Genomic DNA, 20,708 nt, shown 5'->3' with positions numbered 1-20,708 from the left:
ATTTACATTGGGTGACTTACCCCTTAGGTAGGGTGGAAAGTCCCCAGCCATACTGGCTTTGGCTTTACCCGGTGACTCAGAATCCGAGTGAGTCGCACTCGAGAAAAGGAGTCCCTGCACCTCACAAGTTCCTTGCTCCGCAAGGAAACGTGTGGCCTACATAAGCTTGTGTGTGAAGGAAGAAGTGTGACCCGTCCTAGGCAGTTGACCTGGAGTTCCAGAAGGAACTCTGGGTTAGGACGTTCCCAATACCACCTCGTCAGGGTATAGGGGACGCGACAGTATTGACTCAATACTTGGAACACTAGGAAGCATGGTTTACCTGCAGAGGTTTGAGGTCAGCTATGCAGAGACCAGGATGCTGCTTCCCCAGTAGAGGGGACGATGAAGAAAGAAGTAAGGGCCAGACATACTTCTTTCGTTCATGCAGACTAAAACCTGATATCAATGCCCTCAACCTTCTGCTACCTGTCCAAAAAGGAGCCTGAGGTTAGACCAGCTGTTGTGTTGCCACCACAGAGCAATAGAAACGTATCGATACTCCTGTGGGTCACGTCCTGCAGGAAGCGGGCTGCGAAGGTCATTAGACGCTTCCAGACTCCAGCTTGTAGCACCTGCGTCACAGAGTAGTACTACTCGAAGGCGAGGGACGTTGCGATGTATCCGACATCGTGCTGTAGGGCGACGTGACGGGGGAGGATCTGGATTCCGGTCGAGATGAATGTCCTTGAGTCCGAGCACAAGAGGTATACTGGTGACTCTCCCCTGTGTCCTTCCTGTGCTCCCAAACCGGCTGCAACCGAGGACAAACTGCAGCTGTTCTCAAAGATAACCCCTCGATTCCTTTACTGGCAAGAAGGAGAAGGTTGGGTCATCTGATACAGAATGGTGACTCGAAATCTTAAAGGAGTTGGACCGAAGGGCCGGGACCCCAATATTCTGAGTGTAGCAAACAACTCAGGAGCGAACCTGAATGTTGCCTTCCCCTATTCTCTAGAAAGGGCGGAGTCGTACGAGACCAAGAAGATTACTTACACACTGGCCGAGGCCAGAGTGAGCAGGAGCACCGTCCCCCAAGACGGAATACGATCAGAGGCCTGACGTAATGGTTCTTGAGAAGATCTCTAAAGGGACTAAAAAGTCCGAACCATGCTCCATGGAGGAGGTCTCACTCCGACTGGGGGCAGGGACGTTCGCAGCTTCGCATGAGCGAAGAAAGGTCCAGCGGGAAGGAAAAAGTCTACTCCTTTCAGCCTGAAGGCCAGGGAAAGGCTGAGCGACAGGCTTCACTGTCGAGAGCAGAAAGGAGTTTCCTCCCGCCGAAAAGCAATAACTCCGTTATTGCTGGAGAAGAGGCCTCAAGGGAAGAGGTACCTCTCCCACGACACCAACCACAGAACACTCTCCACTTCGCCTGGTAGACCCCTGCAGACTATCGCAGGTGACGCGACCTCCGCTCCGCGTCTGTAGCGGGTTGTCTCTTCTTGAGGAGGCAGCGTAGTGTCTCCAGGCGTGAAGCCGAAGCGATGCAACGGCTCGTGAAAGATGTTGTAGTGTGGTTGAGTAGCCTGTGCCGTGGGAGAAGCTCTCCCGGGAGTTCCGTCAGGGGAAGCAGAGGGTCCGGAAACCGTTCCGCGTATAGTCACAGTGGAGCTCTCAGGGACATCGAAAGGTTGACAGACAACCTGGTCTTGTTGAGACCCATCCTCAACAGACAACAATGGTGGGAAGACGCAGGAGTCGATGTTATCCCACCATCACCAGAAAGCATCTTGCCAAAGAGTCTTGGGGTCTGAGACTGGGGGGGAAGAACAGCGGAAGCTTAAAGTTCCAGGCTGTCGCGATCAGGTCCCCCAGGCCAGGACTTGCTGGTTACTAAAGGCCAAAGACCCCCAGGTACCCTCTATCTGCGAGGCTCTGCTCAGACAGTCGGAGAGAACATTCCTCTGCCCTAAATGAGCGAGCCGATAGTGGTATTGAGAGGACCTCGGATCATCTCAGTATCTCTATTGCAAGATGCGAAGGTATGAAAATGCGTCCCTTGATGGTTGGAATACGCCAGTACCATGAAGTCGTTGCGCACGGAGCGACTCGGCAGGAACTGTAGGATCTGTAGAGGGGCCAGACTACGGCCCCTAAGCCTGCCTGAATGATGGAGAGGTATCCTTCAGGTCCTGACCATAGGCCTGAACCGGAACATGCCCCCCCCCCACCTTTTTTTTGACGAGTCTGAGAACAGCATCAAAATGTGGGGAAAGGACGAGAATATCCACTCCCATCAAGAGGTTCCGTAGGTCAACACCCATTGCAGGTCTAAACGTTCCGCTGGTCCCATAGGGGCAAGAAAGTCCGGTTAATCGTTGCTTTGATACCACTGGAACTTGGGGCGCCTCACAGGGAACTTATCCTGAGGCGACCGTTCGGGACTTTAGACGGGTCAATGAGGAAAAGAGACCTAGGAAATGTTCCAAGGTAGGGCTGAAAGCTCTGCTTGACTGAGAACAGGTACTGCGACTCTACTCAGCCTTGCCACAGTCAACTGAAGGGAAGGTTCGGAGAAGGAGGCAACAGCATCTGGCTTCCCCAGGCGGTCACCCATCCAAGTACTGACCAGACCCAACGTTGCTTAACTTCGCTGATCGGACGAGAAGCGGTGTTTCCAACGTGGTAAGGCCGTTGACTCAATATCATGGCTAGATACTCCAGATGTTGAGGCAGAAGTAGAGAAGGCTCCTAGCAAATTACCATGATCCCTCACTCATGGTAAGGACCCGGAAGCTTGTCCCGGCGTTGGAGATGGTCGAACCCGAGCCTACCGGAGTTGACCAGACCTCCAAAAGGCGAAGGAGGCGGAAGCCTGTTCCTGAGCGGCCATGAGGAAAGCAGGGAGAGTTCCCTGGGGAAAAACCTGCGATGCCACGGCGGGATCGCCACACCGCATCTTAAGCAGGAACATCTGTAGTCTAGGCTGAATTCCAAGAGCTTCCTGGAAGATGGATGGAATGGAAACTGGAAGTACCCGTCCTTCCGATCCAGGGCCTAAGGAGTCCTGCCGCCTCGTTACCAGTCTGATCGATTCTGCTGTTCCACGCTGGACGAAGTTTGTTCAACAAACTTGATCAGAGCTGAGAGGTCGACGACGGAATTCCCATCTCAGATGCTTTCCTACGAGAAAGGATCGACTGAGGAAGCCGGGGGGTGAAGCCGTCGACGACACTATGGAGGACCTTCTCCTAAGGCATGGATCATTCTGCCCAACGGGCAAAACTCTTGCCGACCCCATGGTATAGAGGTTCAGTGACACTGAATTCGCTGACAGAGACGGAGAGATGGTAAGAGCGAGGCGCAATATCCTTGGCTGATCACGGAGATTGTGCAGGAATCGGCATCGGGAAGCTGTTATCCGGATGAGTAACCTTAGGCATCCTCCCAGCGTGAGACCTGCAAGGGGGGGTTGCCAATCCTAGAGTTCGTGAACTCTGACGCTCCCTCTAGGATTATGCCCCCCCCCCGGGAGAGCCTCCCGTGCTACCTGTCCCTGACAGGAGGGGACTGCTATTGGACACCTTGTCTTAGCTGCCGTAGCCGGTCCGATAACGTAAGCCGACGAGGCTGAAAGAAGAGGCGCTGGAGGCCTGCAGGGTCTGGAAGAAAGCGCCTTGGAGGAGTGAAAACGGAAGTCGATTTCCTCCGCACAACCGCTGTCCATGTCTCTGTCCTTGGGCACAAGCAAGCTCTTCCCAAGGAGTGAAGAGTGTCTGAGCTTGTCGATATCCACGGATGAGACACCCGAGAGGAAGCCCTCGGTCACTGCGTCTACATGGTCCAACATCGAGCTTGCCTGCAAGTTCGAAACTTGGCGACGAAACGCCAAGGTGCTTGAGCCCGAGAGGAGGAAAGTAACCACAATCTTCCTGGAGCTTCCTTGTACAAAACCTCGGGTCGCAACCGAGGAGGGAAAGGACCTGGTAAGCCCCTTCCACGAGATGGAGAAGAGGAAGGGCTAAACCAGGCACCCCTTGCCCGATGGAGAAATCTCGAACGGAAAGCTCCCTGGCAAGACCCTTCCAGGGAATGACGAGGAAGGGCTAACCCAGGTTCTGGAAAGAAGAATGATGCTCAGACCTCCCTGAAAATTCTTCCTGCTCTTGCATGTGCCATGCTCTGCGTTTACGGGGTGAAGACCGTGTTCTGGAAATACGCTCCAGAAGACTCGCCAGGCTGGCCATGTTGCGAAACCCCGACGGGAATCGCGGTCGCAATCGCCCTGGCGCTCGCGCGATGGTAAATCAATGGTTTGCGCGTGGCCGAACGTGGAAGCGCCCATGCGCGGTCACGCAGGAGCGCAGACGAAAGTGCGCGAGGGAGCGCAGAAGGAGGGCGAGCGTGGTAGGAAGGGCGAGAGCTGGTGGTCGGAATCCGAAAGTTCACAGGCGAGCGATGACCCGTAGGCGAGCAATGGATACTGCAGGCATCGAGCCGGCGTTCGCGCGATGGAACACCGTAGGCTCGCGCGACGGAACACCGTCGGTTCGCGCGATGGAACACCGTCGGTTCGCGCGATGGAACACCGTCTGTTCGCGCGACGGAACACCGTTGGTTGGCGCGATGGAACACTGTTGGTCCGCGCGATGGAATACCGTTGGTTCGCGAGCGGGCGCGTAGGTGCGCGGGCACGAGGGCGTGCGGTCGCGCGGGCACGTGGGCGTGCGGTCGCGCGGGCGTGCGGTCGCGCGGTCGCGCGGGCACGTGGGTGCGCGGGTGAGCGCAGGCGGTCGGGAGATGGCGTATTGACGAGCGATGGCCCGTAAGTGAGTGAAGGCGCATTGGCAAGCGATGGCGCGTAGGCGATCGCTGACGTGTAAGAGACTAGGGATGGTTAACGCGCATCGTACTAAACGGAAGGCGCGCAGGTGCATCAGGAAGGTGAGTGCTGAAGCGAGCTGTCAATCAGGCGATCCTGGACGGTCAGGAAAAACCGTTGGCGCCCATTGGTGCGTGGCAGGAAAGGGCGCGTAGATGTGCGCTGGCGATTGAAGAAAGCTGGCGCACAGAAGGACAGAAGTAAAGGTGAGCGCTGGCGAGCAGGAGGAAGATCTACGGCAAGACTCAGCTACCGGAGATCGTCCACAGCAGGCGAGCACTAGATCGCTACTGATGGTGTCCAGGGGACCTGACACGCGTGGCAGATCGAAGGCGATCGTTGACGCGCAGGAGATCACTGACGAGCAGGCGAACGTTGACGCGTCTGTGGTCGCTGGCGAGCAGAAGGCGACGCGTGGAATCCTGTGCGTAGAAGAAGAGTCCTTGTCCAAGACCTGAACCGAAGTTCTAGATTGCGCGGGCGAATGTGGGCGCGTTTCAGGAACTGGAAGCGCAGGTGCGCTCTGACGGGCAGGAGATCTAGAGCGCTCAGGAGACCGATGGCACGCAGGGCGCACAACAGGAACAGCAGCGACGATCATCAGGAGAGCGCTGACGAACAGGAGAGTGCTGGCGAACAGGAGAGCGCTAGCGATCAGGAAAACGCTAGCGATCAGGAAAACGCTGCTGAGCAGGAGAGCGCCTGTGCGCTAACACTGAGCAGGAGAGCAGGAGAGAACACTGCAGAAGGGCACGCAGGGGAACCCTGACACGCAAGGGAAACCCCCCCGTGGGAGGCAACCCTTTGCCCCGAAGGGACCGTTGTCCGTCGGAGGACGAGGTCAGACTGCTGTCCATCTGCACCAGGGGCGGAAGGTCAAGAAGGCGTTGGAGATCGATCCCCGGAAAGATCTAAAGGGGAAGGAGTTGCAGGCTGCATACGGAGATTCAAAAGCACCCTTATAGGGAGATGGGAGGCCCTTACAACGTAGCGGACGGTGAGCCCTACGGCGAAGTCGGCCAACAGCAACAACAACAGAAGAGTCCTCCGAAGAGGAGTCTCTATGAGTGTACTCTCTCGCGAACGAAAGAGAAACACTTCGTAGAAGAGACGGGTCAGCCAGTGACCTAAAAAGAGCATTCCTCCGAAGAGGGGCTCCTGCAGTTGCCCAGCCCCTTGAGCGTAACTGCAGGTGCGACCGCTCAGCACCAAGAGCATAGTCGCACGAAAAAAAGGCAAGAGAAGAAACCCCCAAAGGGGAAAAACTCAAGCCTGGACAGGAAAACTTCCCTCGGAAGGAAAGTTACCCCCACAAGGAGGCGAGCCTCCTGAGTGTTCTAAAATGAACTGGAGAGCTGTCAATCGTCAAGGGAGGACTTCCAGGAGAAGGAGACACGCCCCTGACGAAGATCTATAGGGGAGGCAGCAACAGCCGAATCCCCAGGCCTCAACAAGACAGCTCACTCCGTTGTCACATTACAGAAACGAACTAGATCGGTAACTGTGAAAAATAAAAACAAAAATCATTAGTTAACATTCATTCCCCCGGGAAGGCTCCGAAGAGGAATCCCGAGGGAAAGGAACACAAGAATTACACAACAGGCACGTGCCTTCATAACCACTTACACTCACAGAAGGAGAGCTGTAACCAACACAGAATTATGTTATTTTCCTTAGTAAAATAAATTTTTGAATATACTTACCCGATGATCATATAGCTGCATCCCTGCTGCCCGACAGAAAAAATCTACGGGCGGAATACACCAGCGATCGCTATACAGGTGGGGGTGTACATCAACAGCGCCATCTGTCAAGTAGGTACTCAAGTACTCGATGTCAACATAGAACCAATTTTCTCCTCTGTCCCACTGGTTCTCTATTGGGGAGGAAGGGTGGGTCCTTTAATTTATGATCATCGGGTAAGTATATTCAAAAATTTATTTTACTAAGGAAAATAACATTTTTCAATATCAAACTTACCCGATGATCATATAGCTGATTCACACCCAGGGGGGTGGGTAGAGACCAGCATTACAAGTTGACATTATGAGCTAAGTATTGCGTATTTCATTTTAGCAGTTATTCAAAATAACAAGCATAAAATAAATAAGTACCTGGTAAGGAAGACGACTTGAACAATTACTCTGCCTTTTTAAGTACGTCTTCCTTACTGAGCCTCGCGATCCTCAAAGGATGCTGAGCGACTCCTAGGAGCTGAAGTATGAAGGGTTGCAACCCATACTAAAGGTCCTCATCAAAACCTCTAATCTAGGCGCTTCTCAAGAAATGATTTTGACCACCCGCCAAATCAAGTAGGATGCGAAAGGCTTCTTAGCCTTCCGGACAACCCAAAAATATTTCAAGAAAAAGATTAAAAAGGTTCTGGAATTAGGGAATTGTAGTGGTGGAGCCCCCACCACTACTGCACTCGTTGCTACGAATGGTCCCAGAGTGTAGCAGTTCTCGTAAAGAGACTGGACATTCTTAAGATAAAAGACGCGAACACTGATTTGCTTTTCCAATAGGTTGCGTCGAATATATTTTGCAGAGATCTATTAGTTTAAAGGCCACGGAAGTTGTGACAGCTCTAACTTCGTGTGTCCTTACCTTCAGCCAAGCTTGGTCTTCCTCATTCAGAAGGGAATGAGCTTCTCGTATTAACAGTCTGATAAAATAGGAAAAAGAATTCTCTGACATAGGCAAAGATGGATTCTTAACTGAATACCATAAAGCTTCAGACGGGCCTCGTAAAGGTTTTAAAATAGAACTTAAGAGCTCTTACAGGACATAATACTCTTTCTAGTTCATTTCCAACCATACGAAAAGTTTGGAATATCGAACGATATTGGTCAAGGCCGAGAAGGCAGCTCGTGTTTGGCTAGAAAACCAAGATGTAGAACATGTAGCCGTTTCGGATGAGAATCCGATGTTCTTGCTGAAGGCATGAATCTCACTGACTCTTTTAGCTGTGGTTAAGCATATCAGGCAAAGAGTCTTAAAGGTGAGATCTTTCAGGGAGGCTGATTGAAGTGGTTCGAACCTGTCTGACATAAGGAATCTTAGAACCACGTCTAAATTCCAACCAGGTGTAACCAAACGACGCTCCTTCGTGGTCTCAAAAGACTTAAGGAGGTCCTGTAGATCTTTATTGTTGGAAAGATCTAAGCCTCTGTGACGGAAGACTGATGCCAACATGCTTCTGTAACCCTTGATAGTGGGAGCTGAAAGAGATCGCTCTTTCCTCAGATATAAGAGGAAGTCAGCTATTTGAGTTACAGAGGTACTGGTCGAGGATATGGATACTGACTTGCACCAGTTTCGGAAGATTTCCCACTTCGATTGGTAGACTCTAAGGGTGGATGTTCTCCTTGCTCTAGCAATCGCTCTGGTTGCCTCCTTCGAAAAACCTCTAGTTCTCGAGAGTCTTTCGATATTCTGAAGGCAGTCAGACGAAGAGCGTGGAGGCCTTGGAGTACCTTCTTTACTCGTGGCAGACGTAGCAGGTCCACCCTTAGGGGAAGTGTTCTGGGAACGTCTACTAGCCATCGAAGTACCTCGGTAAGTATTCTCTCGCGGGCCAGAGGGAAGCAACTAGAGTCAACTTTGTCCCTTCGTGAGAGGCGAACTTCTGCAGTACCTTGTTGACAATCTAGAACGGAGGGAATGCATATAGATCTAGATGAGACCAATCTAGTGAAAGGCATCTATAAGAACTACTGCTGGGTCCGGGATAGGTGAGCAAAGTATTGAGAGCCTCTTGGACATCGAGATTGCGAAGAGATCTATGGTTGGCTGGCCCCAGGTGACCCAAAGTCTCTTGCATACATCCTTGTGGAGGGTCCAATGTGTTGGAATTATTGTCCCTTCCTACTGAGACAATCTGCTAAGACATTCAATTTGCCTTGGATGAAACTCGTTACTAGTGAAAAGTCTAGACCTGTTGAACAGGAGAGGAGGTCACTTGCGAACTCGTACCATGTCAGAGAGTAGGTCCCTCCTTGCTAGGAGATGTACATCAAAGCACGGAGTTGACCGTGTTCACCTCCACCACTTTGCCTTGAAGGAGAGACCTGAAGCTTTTCCAGGTCAGACGTACTGCCAGAAGCTTCTTGCAGTTGAAATGCATTGTCCTTTGACTCGAGTTCCATAATCCCGAGCATTCCCTACCGCCTAAGGACGCACCCCAGCCTACGTCCGATGCGTCTGAGAAGAGAACGTGGTTGGGAGTCTGAACAGTCAGGGGAAGACCCTTTCAAAGGTTGATAAAGTCCTTTCATCAAGTCAGACCAGACTATCTTTCCGGAAACCGGGATCGAGACCGCTTCTAGCGTCTTGTCCTTTTCCAGTGAAGAGCTAGATGATACCGAAGAGGACGGAGGTGTAGTCTTCCAAGAGACACCAATTGAACCACGGATGACAGTGTCCTAACCAGACTCATCCACAGCCTGACAGGGCCGTGTTCCTTCTTCAGCATCTTCTGGATGGATAGCATGGCTGGTGGATGATCGTCTTGTTCAGCCAAGTCCCCATCAGAGGGTTCCTCATCCGAAACTGATGAGGAAACAGCAACGGAGTGGGCAACGTCTGACTCGCTGAATCCGGTCGCACTGGTGGATGCGTGACGGAGCCGGACACAAGATCATGGTACTGCTGCACAGTCTGTGAACTGTCAACCATGGGGACGCGAGGAAGTACAGCGACAACCCGAAACTGTCTAGACTGTCTGGGTTGTGCAGACAACCCCCTACCGGGTTGCTGAGGTTGCCGCACTGCGTCACAACAAGTCACCTCTGCTGGTTGTTGAACGTCTTCCTAGTGACACACTGAACGTCCACAACCACCTCCGAGAGTTGCTTAACGTCAACGTGCGACTGGCAACCCACACTGGGTCGCACCGGTGGAGGAACCATCTCAACTGGCGGACGTGAGTAGGATACCTCAGCGTCAACAGGGCGTACAACCAACCGGAAGGAAGGTTGTTGGCTAGAAGGTTCTTCTCCGTAAAAAATCCTCTAACAAGGACTAAGCTTGGACTGCATGTCTTGCAACAAAGCCCATTAGGGTCTATGGGAGCAGGTGTGGCAACAGACGGGATTAGCGACTGAAGCGGAACCATTTACCATCCCTGGAAGCATGTTATGCTTTAATTAAAGTCCATAGGAGGCTAAGCAGCTTAAGGCTCCTCTCCAAATGACAGAGTCCTCAAGGAAATATCAGAAGGAGGGAGAACAGCACTTTCTCATCTACAGGAACCATGTCCGAGAAAAGCTAGGTTATCTCAGTGAGGGTTTCACTGGTGCATAAGCAGCATACCAGAAGGCAACGTTATGTAACTGCTTGACAGTCTGTGAACTGTCAAAAACTGAACTGTCAACCACAACAGGAGCGTGAGGACATACAGCACTGGTGCATAGTAGCAGACCAGAAGGCAACTTCATGTAACTGCTTGACAGTCTGTGAGCTGGCAACAACCAAAGCTGTGTGGGGAAGCCTCAACTCCTGACTGACTAGTCTGCTGCGGGCGAGTGGCGGTAACCACAGTGGGTTGCGGAGGCTGACACACCGTGTCAAAACACGGCAGCTTGTGGTAGCTCACGCACGGCAACGGAGTGCTCCGTGTGTCTGTGGGAGTCAGCATGCGTCTGGCAGGGTCGACTGCGCATGGGTGGAGGAGCTCTCACAACAAGAGTGTGGGAGCAGGCAGCCATGCTGGGCGCACAACCGTGGCAGGCTGTAGGCCAACGGGTGCATCGTCAACCTTCTCCGCAGTCGGAGTGTGGGAGCTGGCAACAACAAAAGCGGAGTGCTGGTGCGTGGGAGGGACTGCCGTGGGTTGCGGAGCATGCCGCATTGCGTAAAAACACGGCAGCTTTACAGCACCTTCCCACTGCTGATGCGGTAGCTCACGCATGTCAACGGAGGGTGCAGCATGAACATGCGTCTGGCAGGGTCGACTGCGCATCGGTGGTGGAGCTCTCACAGGTGGAGTGTGGGAGCAGGCAGCCGCAGTATCTGCTGAGCGCACAACCGTGGCAGGTTGTAGGTTAACAGGTGCAGTGTCAACCTTCTCAGCACGATACTCCTGCATGAAGGAAGCAAGCTGAGACTGCATAGTCTGCAGCATGGACCACTAGGGTCTATAAAAGACGGCAACAAACGGAGCTACTGTCCGTTGTGACTGAGGGTCTAAAACAGCTGGTGCGGCAACAGACGGAGTTACTGCCTGTTGCGGTACCACCTTGCCTCTCTTGGGAGGTGTGCAGTCGTCGGATGACTGCAGCGAGTCCGAACTGACCCAGTGGCTACACCTAGGCCGTTGGACTTGCGCGGAAGGGACCGACTTGCACTAAAAAGCTGCAAGATTTGGTCCATGGTTTCTGCGAGAAACCTCTTCCGCAGACGAGGAATAAATGGGCTCTCTCGTCTTTGTGTGGGTGGGGCGATCACGTCGGCAACATGTGTAGATACACCCGAAACCACCGAGGGAAACGTCTGTTCGTCGATCAAGGCCTGTGGAACCCATAAGTCCTTCGACATTACTTCTCCCCTGGGCTTGGGAGCTTGTAAGAGGTATCGGACTAGGTGAACAACTGGCACGAACAGACGAACCCTCGAACGCAACACTGTAACACTTTGCGCATATCACTTTATCACTTTTGATTTTCTGTTAGCACTTATTTCACTGAAATCGAAACTTTAACTGATTTCTATCTGAAACACGCAATCCTATCCTTCATTAAAAGGTAGTAATTGCGAAAACAGTTTACAATGCAACAGAAAAACATAATTAAAGATAAAGAATTCAGTGGCTGGAAAAGAGACTAAACACTAGATCAAATAAACTACGTTTAAAATCTCTCACCGCATAAAGCCTGGGAACAAGAATAAAACTCTAGAAACGTTTTACCTTCTTCCCCTACAGCGACTAGGGAGAAGAGTAAAAAACGAGAACAACGTTACCCGCTTGAACGAAACGTTTATTCTCCTCTCTCTCCCTCCGTCTCTATCTCTCTCTCTCTTCTCTCTCGACTTAGAACCTGAGAGAAGAGCCCAATTATATATCGTTAAAACATATTATTTGCTAAAGGAAAAAACTGAAAGGTTTCCCTAAATAAAAAGTTCCTTTATTAGAATTTAAACCATTTAAGCTAAGAAAGAATGAACGAAACGCTAGAATCGGTTTACTCTTACTGCAACGTGAAACCGTGAAATACTCTCTCTCTATCGTAACGATAGAGCGCATGTTGAACGTTCTGAACGTCAACAACTGCGGAGACTAAACTAAACGTTAGTTCATCTTTGAAAATAGTACGAGACTTACCAAAGAAATTCTTTCAAAAACATTAAAATTAAAAAAGTATAAATTCTAAAAGGTAAATACGAAATGACGGGCTCAATGTTAATTAACTTCGGTTCCAAGTAAGGACCGCCTACTATTAGGAAAGGTCGCATATAAACAAACATAAAAATTAATTTTTATAAGTTTATAATAAATGGAAAGTTAATCGAAGAGGCCTATAAAGGCGGAGAGATATAAACTAAATAGATCTATAACTTGTTAAGCAAAATTACCAAAAACCTAAACACACTTCCGTCTAGGGAAGGATCGGCCATTTAAAAGTGAATGAGAGTCCATACTCTCTTCGTCACCAACACTTCCGTCTAAGGGAAGGGTCGGCCATAATTAAATCTATCCAAAACGAGTTCAAGTTTTGAAATGAAGATAAAACCCCTGCATAGCGAAAGCTCAAAACTGGAATAGTGTACTTCACCAATTCGCTGTGAAAACAAATCCAGTTAGGGACGGCGTATTTAGTAGGTCTTGCCTGTGGCACGACAGAGGGAAAATTGGTTCTATGTTGACATCGAGTACTTGAGTACCTACTTGACAGATGGCGCTGTTGATGTACACCCCCACCTGTATAGCGATCGCTGGCGTATTCCGCCCGTAGATTTTTTCTGTCGGGCAGCAGGGATGCAGCTATATGATCATCGGGTAAGTTTGATATTGAAAAATAACAATTATAATTATGTAACTATGTAATTATGTAATTTAAAAATGAATGAACACTAAAGAAAGAACAAAAAGCCCCGAAAGGAATTGTTCTACAAAGCTGAAAAATCAACAAATACAATTAGAATCATAAACTAATTGAGACAAAACGTACGGCGTAGCAACCCCACCCACACGGGAAGGAAGCTACTCAGACGTAGTAAAAGTAACGTAGTAAAAGGGTGAACGACCTCAAAGAGAGAGAGAGAGAAAGACCGTAGTCAAACTCGATCGCGACCCATGAAATTACACCATGGTGGCCTAACTGCCGAGGGCTCCACGGAGATATCGTACACTACACACAACAAACTCTGAAAAGGAAACTTACTGATTTCTATACTCAAATATATACATAAACACAAAATTTTTTTTACATATATAGTGAGTAAAAGAAAAGTAAGTGATTAAGTAAAGACAAAACAAACAATGGCTGCCAAGCGAGGACAAAGACAGAGACGTCTGTCCATTGTCCGAGCCAAAAGTGAAGTGAAGCAGTTCACCGGTGTGTGAGGGGGGGGAGGGGTAGCTAGCTTCCACTCCCCTACCCCCCTGCTAACTAGCGCGGGGGTAATACACCCTCGTTAAATTCTAATGGCTCGCCATTTCAGCTACGCTGAAAGGTAAACCCAATGTAAATAGCGTGGTTTGTATTTCGGTTACGGAACAAATACATATTAAAAAGGATAAAAGGTTTGTATATAGTACGTGTAAGAATAGAGGATTTGACTTAGGAATAACCTATTTTTGGGGGAAGATGCCATTTGATTCCCAAACAGCTTTCCTACACTCATGAGTAGATGTGAGACATGACTGAGACAATCTCCTGGATTGAAAAGATGATTGCCAGGCAAGAAATAAACACCTGGGTAAGCATTGTCTTTAGTGTTCATACTAGTTCTCAGTGGGTGATGTATCATCAGTTTAGTTACCAGACAAATTTAGCATTGAAGGTGTTACGGCAGTTTCAATAGAGCCTGAACCTGTGGGTTTCCTTTATACACATTGAGTCCATGCCATGTATGTTGATACACTGGCCCTACGGCAAAGAAAGGAATACTTGTTGCATTCATGTCATATTGGATTCCCTGTAATAGCATTTACAAGACGTACCTCCCCATAAATAGGTTTCTCCATCATCAAAAACCCCAGTTACATAAGTCTGTAGACTTTTTGATACTGAATACTTGACCACTCTTATATACCTTTTTCTCAATCAATCTAATCATGTTCTAAGAATTCTATATACAGTACTCTACAATTTTCCAGTTTAAAAGATACCAACCCCATCACCACTAAACCAGCTCAATATTACAGTATCTTTCCTTACACATTTTACTTACCTATCAAACAAGAAAGTGTGTCAACATCAGCAAAAGATGCAGCCCAGTGTAGAGGAGTGTTTCGACTCAAAGGGTTATCGTGAGAATTGATACTGAGCCCTGCTGCAACCAACTGACACACTCGACCAACACTAAAAAATAAATCAACAAATAAAATAGCATCGTTTAAAATGGAATACGCAATAAGCAGCAGCCACAAAATACAAAGAAATTTAACCAATTCCAAAGAATTGTTTTAAACAGGCTACATGTTATTTCTAGAGATGGGATTAAAAAAAGAAATACAATGGATAAGAATACATGCAACAAGTCAACAATGAAAATGAACCTACTGATTACTCAAAATGTTATTTTCCTTAGTAAAATAAATTTTTGAATATACTTACCCGATGATCATGTAGCTGTCAACTCTGTTGCCCGACAGAAATCTAAGGTCGGGATACGCCAGCGATCGCTATACAGGTGGGGGTGTACACAACAGCGCCATCTGTCGAGCAGGTACTCAGGTACTTCTTGTCAACAAGAACTCAATTTTCTCCTCGGTCCACTGGTTCTCTATGGGGAGGAAGGGAGGGTCCTTAAATTCATGATCATCGGGTAAGTATATTCAAAAATTTATTTTACTAAGGAAAATAACATTTTTCAATATTAATCTTACCCGATGATCATGTAGCTGATTCACACCCAGGGGGGTGGGTGGAGACCAGCATACATGTCAACATAAGAAGCTAAATATCCCGTATTTCATTTTAGCAGTTATTCAAAATAACAAACATAAAATAAATAAGTACCTGGTAAGGAAGTCGACTTGAACCATTACTCTGCCTTTTTAAGTACGTCTTCCTTACTGAGCCTAGCGATCCTCTTAGGATGCTGAGCGACTCCTAGGTGCTGAAGTATGAAGGGCTGCAACCCATACTAAAGGACCTCATCACAACCTCTAATCTAGGCGCTTCTCAAGAAAGAATTTGACCACCCGCCAAATCAACCAGGATGCGGAAGGCTTCTTAGCCTTCCGTACAACCCAAAAAACAACAATAAAAAGCATTTCAAGAGAAAGATTAAAAAAAGGTTATGGGATTATGGGAATGTAGTGGTTGAGCCCTCACCTACTACTGCACTCGCTGCTACGAATGGTCCCAGGGTGTAGCAGTTCTCGTAAAGAGACTGGACATCTCTGAGGTAAAATGATGCGAACACTGACTTGCTTCTCCAATAGGTTGCATCCATAACACTCTGCAGAGAACGGTTCTGTTTGAAGGCCACTGAAGTAGCGACAGCCCTAACTTCATGTGTCCTTACCTTCAGCAAAGCAAGGTCTTCTTCCTTCAGATGAGAATGGGCCTCTCTAATTAAAAGCCTGATGTAATAAGAAACTGCGTTCTTAGACATCGGTAAAGCAGGTTTCTTGATAGAACACCATAAAGCTTCTGATTGTCCTCGTAATGGCTTTGTACGTCTTAAATAGTACTTAAGAGCTCTTACTGGGCAAAGTACTCTCTCTAGTTCGTTCCCCACCAAGTTGGACAGGCTTGGGATCTCGAACGACTTGGGCCAAGGACGAGAAGGAAGCTCGTTTTTAGCTAAAAAACCAAGCTGCAAGGAACATGTAGCCGTTTCAGATGTAAAACCTATGTTCCTGCTGAAGGCGTGAATCTCACTGACTCTTTTAGCTGTTGCTAAGCAAACGAGGAAAAGAGTTTTTAATGTGAGATCCTTAAAAGAGGCTGATTGAAGCGGTTCGAATCTTGCTGACATCAGGAACCTTAAAACCACGTCTAGGTTCCAGCCTGGTGTTGTCAACCGACGCTCCTTTGAGGTCTCAAAAGACTTAAGGAGGTCCTGTAGATCTTTGTTGGTGGAAAGATCTAAGCCTCTGTGGCGGAAGACCGCTGCCAACATGCTTCTGTAACCTTTGATCGTAGGAGCTGATAGGGATCTTACATTCCTTAGATGTAAAAGGAAGTCAGCTATCTGCGTTACAGAGGTACTGGTTGAGGAAACTGCATTCGCCTTGCACCAGCTTCGGAAGACTTCCCATTTTGACTGATAGACTCTGAGAGTGGATGTCCTCCTTGCTCTGGCAATCGCTCTGGCTGCCTCCTTCGAAAAGCCTCTAGCTCTTGAGAGTCTTTCGATAGTCTGAAGGCAGTCAGACGAAGAGCGTGGAGGCTTGGGTGTACCTTCTTTACGTGAGGCTGACGCAGAAGGTCCACTCTTAGAGGAAGAGTCCTGGGAACGTCCACAAGCCATTGCAGTACCTCGGTGAACCATTCTCTCGCGGGCCAGAGGGGAGCAACCAACGTCAACCGTGTCCCTTCGTGAGAGGCGAACTTCTGTAGTACCCTGTTGACAATCTTGAACGGAGGGAATGCATACAGGTCTAGATGGGACCAATCCAGAAGAAAGGCATCCACGTGAACTGCTGCTGGGTCTGGAATCGGAGAACAATACATAGGGAGCCTCTTGGTCATCGAGGTAGCGAATAGATCTATGGTGGGCTGACCCCACAGGGCCCATAGTCTGCTGCAAACATTCTTGTGAAGGGTCCACTCTGTGGGGATGACCTGACCCTTCCGGCTGAGGCGATCTGCCATGACATTCATATCGCCCTGAATGAACCTCGTTACCAGCGAAATCTTTCGATCTTTTGACCAAATGAGGAGGTCCCTTGCGATCTCGAACAACTTCCACGAATGAGTCCCTCCTTGCTTGGAGATGTACGCCAAGGCTGTGGTGTTGTCGGAGTTTACCTCCACCACCTTGCTTAGATGGAGGGACTTGAAGTTTATCAAGGCCAGATGAACTGCCAAAAGCTCCTTGCAGTTGATGTGAAGTGTTCTTTGCTCCTGATTCCACGTGCCCGAGCATTCCTGTCCATCCAGTGTCGCACCCCACCCCGTGTCCGATGCGTCCGAGAAGAGACGGTGGTCGGGGGTCTGAACAGCCAATGGTAGACCTTCCTTGAGAAGAATGCTGTTCTTCCACCACGTCAGTGTAGACCTCATCTCTTCGGAAATAGGCACTGAGACCACTTCTAGCGTCATGTCCTTTCTCCAGTGAGCAGCTAGATGATACTGAAGGGGGCGGAGGTGGAGTCTCCCTAACTCGATGAACTGGGCCAGCGATGAAAGTGTCCCTGTTAGGCTCATCCACTGCCTGACTGAACATCGGTTCCTTCTCAGCATGCTCTGGATGCATTCTAGGGCTTGACTGATCCTTGGGGCCGACGGAAAAGCCCGAAAAGCTCGACTCTGAATCTCCATACCTAGGTAGACAATGGTTTGGGATGGGACGAGTTGGGACTTCTCTATATTGACCAGGAGGCCCAATTCCTTGGTCAGATCCATAGTCCATCTGAGATTCTCCAGACAGCGACGACTTGACGGAGCTCTTAAAAGCCAGTCGTCCAAATAGAGGGAGGCTCTGATGTCTGCCAAGTGAAGGAATTTGGCAATATTCCTCATCAGTTTGGTAAACACAAGAGGTGCCGTGCTTAGGCCAAAGCACAGGGCTTGGAATTGGTACACGACCTTTCCAAAGACGAACCTTAGGAAAGGTTGGGAGTCTGGATGGACGGGGACATGAAAGTACGCGTCTTTCAGGTCTAACGAGACCATCCAGTCTTCCTTCCTGACCGCTGCTAGGACCGACTTCGTCGTCTCCATTGTGAACGTCTGCTTGGTGACAAAAGCATTGAGAGCACTGACGTCCAGCACCGGTCTCCAACCTCCTGACTTCTTCGCTACCAGGAAGAGACGGTTGTAGAAGCCCGGGGATTGATGGTCCCGGACTATGACTACCGCTCCCTTTTGTAGCAAGAGCGACACCTCTTGTTGCAGCGCTAGCCTCTTGTCCTTCTCCTTGTAGTTGGGAGAGAGGTTGATGGGAGACGTTGCTAGAGGGGGACTGCGGCAGAAAGGAATCCTGTATCCCTCCCTTAGCAACTTCACAGACTGAGCGTCTGCACCTCTGCTCTCCCAAGCTTGCCAGAAGTTCTTGAGCCTGGCTCCCACTGCTGTCTGGAGAGGTAGGCAGTCAGATTCTGCCTTTTGAGGACTTGGAACCCTTCTTCGATTTGCCACGGTGACTGTCGGCACGGGTACCTCCTCTGCTGGAGGTTCTGCCACGAAAGGGCGGGATGAACCTAGAGGCTGGTGTGTCCATCCTAGGTCTAGGCACGGAAGGTAAAGCTTTAGCCTTACGTGCGGAGGACGCCACCAGGTCATGGGTATCCTTCTGGATCAACGAGGCAGCCATCCCCTTGATCAGCTCTTCCGGAAAGAGACACTTGGAGAGCGGAGCAAACAACAACTCCGACTTCTGGCAAGGAGTGATCCCAGCCGACAAGAAGGAGCAAAGATGTTCTCTCTTCTTAAGCACTCCCGACACGTACGAAGCCGCAAGCTCACCAGACCCATCCCGAATGGCTTTGTCCATGCTAGACATGATAAGCATGGCAGCGTCCTTATCCGAAGGGGAAGTCTTTCTGCTTAACGCTCCCAAACACCAATCGAGGAAGTTGAAGATCTCAAAAGCACGAAAGACTCCCTTCAACAGATGATCCATGTCAGAAAAGGACCAGCAAATCTTAAATCGTCTCATAGCCAACCTGCGGGGAGAGTCAACCAGACTTGAGTAGTCGCCCTGGGCAGAGGCAGGAACTCCCAAGCCGGGTTCCTCTCCCGTGGCATACCAGACGCTAGATTTGGAAGCAAGCTTGGTAGGCGGAAAGATGAAAGTAGTCTTTCCCAGTTGCTTCTTGGACTGCAACCACTCTCCCATAACCCTCAAAGCTCTCTTGGATGAGCGTGCGAGTACAAGTTTGGTGAAGGCAGGAGCTGCTGACTGCATGCCCAGAGCAAACTCGGAGGGAGGAGAGCGAGGGGTTGCAGACACAAACTGTTCCGGAAACAAGTCCCTGAACAAGGCAAGGACTTTCCGAAAGTCTAAGGAGGGAGGCGTAGACTTGGGCTCTAAGTCGGAGTGCGGATCGTCCAAATGCGCAGCTTCGTCATCGGATACTCCATCATCCGAAAGCTGAGTAGGAAGTGGCAAAGGTGGAGCAGAAAGCTGAACGGCTGAATCCGGCAGCACGGGTGCATGCGTAGCTGCTGCGGATCCAACATCATGCCGCTGCTGGTCAGTCTGCGAGCTGGCAACAACAAAAGCAGAGTGCTGGTGCGTGGGAGGGACTGCCGTGGGTTGCGGAGCATGCCGCATGGGTTGCGGAGCATGCCGCATGGGTTGCGGAGCATGCCGCATTGTGGCAAAACACGGCAGCTCGACAGCACCTTCCCACTGCTGATGCGGTAGCTCACGCATGTCAACGGAGGGTGCAGCATGAACATGCGGCTGGCAGGGTGGACTGCGCATCGGTGGTGGAGCTCTCACAGGTGGAGTGTGGGAGCAGGCAGCCGCAGTATCTGCTGAGCGCACAACCGTGGCAGGTTGTAGGTTAACTGGTGCATTGTCAACCTTCTCAGCACGATACTCCTGCATAAAGGAAGCAAGCTGAGACTGCATAGTCTGCAGCATGGACCACTTAGGATCTACCGTGGTTGGTGCGGCAACAGACGGAGTAGTTGCCTGCTGCGGAACCACTCTACCTCTCTTGGGAGGTGTGCAGTCTTCGGAAGACTGCGGCGAGTCCGAACTGACCCAGTGGCTACACCTGGGCCGTTGGACTCGCTCGGAAGGGACCTTACGCTTGAGAGGTCGTGAGACCTTGGTCCAACGTTTCTTCCTCGAAACTTCTTCCACAGACGAGGAATGATAGGGCTCATTCGTCTGTTTGTGGATGGGACGATCTCTGACAGATGCATCCGCAACCACTGAGGGTACATCCGTACGCTGATCAAGGCCTGCCGAACCCTTTGGTCCTTCGACATTGCTTCTCCCCTGGGCTTGGGAGCTTGCAAGAGGTCCCGGACTGGGAGGACGACTGGCACGAACAGATGTACCCTCATGCGCAACACTGACACTGACACTTTTCACTTCACTTGCACTCACTACACTTCCCACTGCACTTTGCGCTTTCAACTCTTTGACATCTGCCAAAAGTTGATTCCGGTCATTAGCTAATGACTCCACTCTGTCACCAAGAGCATGAATGGCACGCATCATGTCCGCCATGGAGGGTTGAGCACTAGTAGCAGGGTCGGGAGTCACCACTACAGGGGAAGGAATAGGTTGAGGGGCATGGGGAGAGGAAAAATCAAAAGAGCGAGAAGAACTCCTCCTGATCCTATCCTTCTCTAGCCTACGTGCATTTTTAAGGAATTCGTTAAAATCGAATTCCGAAAGCCCAGCGCACTCCTCACATCGATCTTCCAATTGACAGGATTTACCCCTACAATTGGAACAAACGGTGTGAGGATCTATGGAGGCCTTCGGAAGACGCCTAGAACAAGCCCTAACGCTACACTGCCTGTACTTAGGGACTTGAGAC

At 49.9% G+C, this 20,708-nt stretch overlaps 1 protein-coding gene and 1 non-coding gene across 2 annotated transcripts in view; both read right to left on the bottom strand.

Annotated features, from left to right (window-relative positions):
* LOC137657651 (uncharacterized) overlaps positions 1–20,708 on the bottom strand; it is a 101,348-nt gene that overhangs the window by 65,905 nt on the left and 14,735 nt on the right. Inside the window, exon 5 of the mRNA XM_068392052.1 lies at positions 14,258–14,388. Within this exon, the coding sequence (XP_068248153.1) occupies positions 14,258–14,388 (131 nt within the window). The remainder of the gene's footprint in view (positions 1–14,257; positions 14,389–20,708) is intronic.
* Positions 2,563–2,681, bottom strand: LOC137658074 (5S ribosomal RNA). Its single transcript, XR_011047247.1, has one exon. It is a non-coding gene; the product is annotated as a 5S ribosomal RNA (ribosomal RNA).

This window comes from Palaemon carinicauda, chromosome 18, assembly GCF_036898095.1.
Source record: "Palaemon carinicauda isolate YSFRI2023 chromosome 18, ASM3689809v2, whole genome shotgun sequence".
Taxonomy (NCBI): Eukaryota; Metazoa; Arthropoda; class Malacostraca; order Decapoda; family Palaemonidae; genus Palaemon; species Palaemon carinicauda.
The sequence above is the reverse complement of the archived record's forward strand: the minus strand, read 5'-3'. Positions and strand labels throughout refer to the sequence as shown.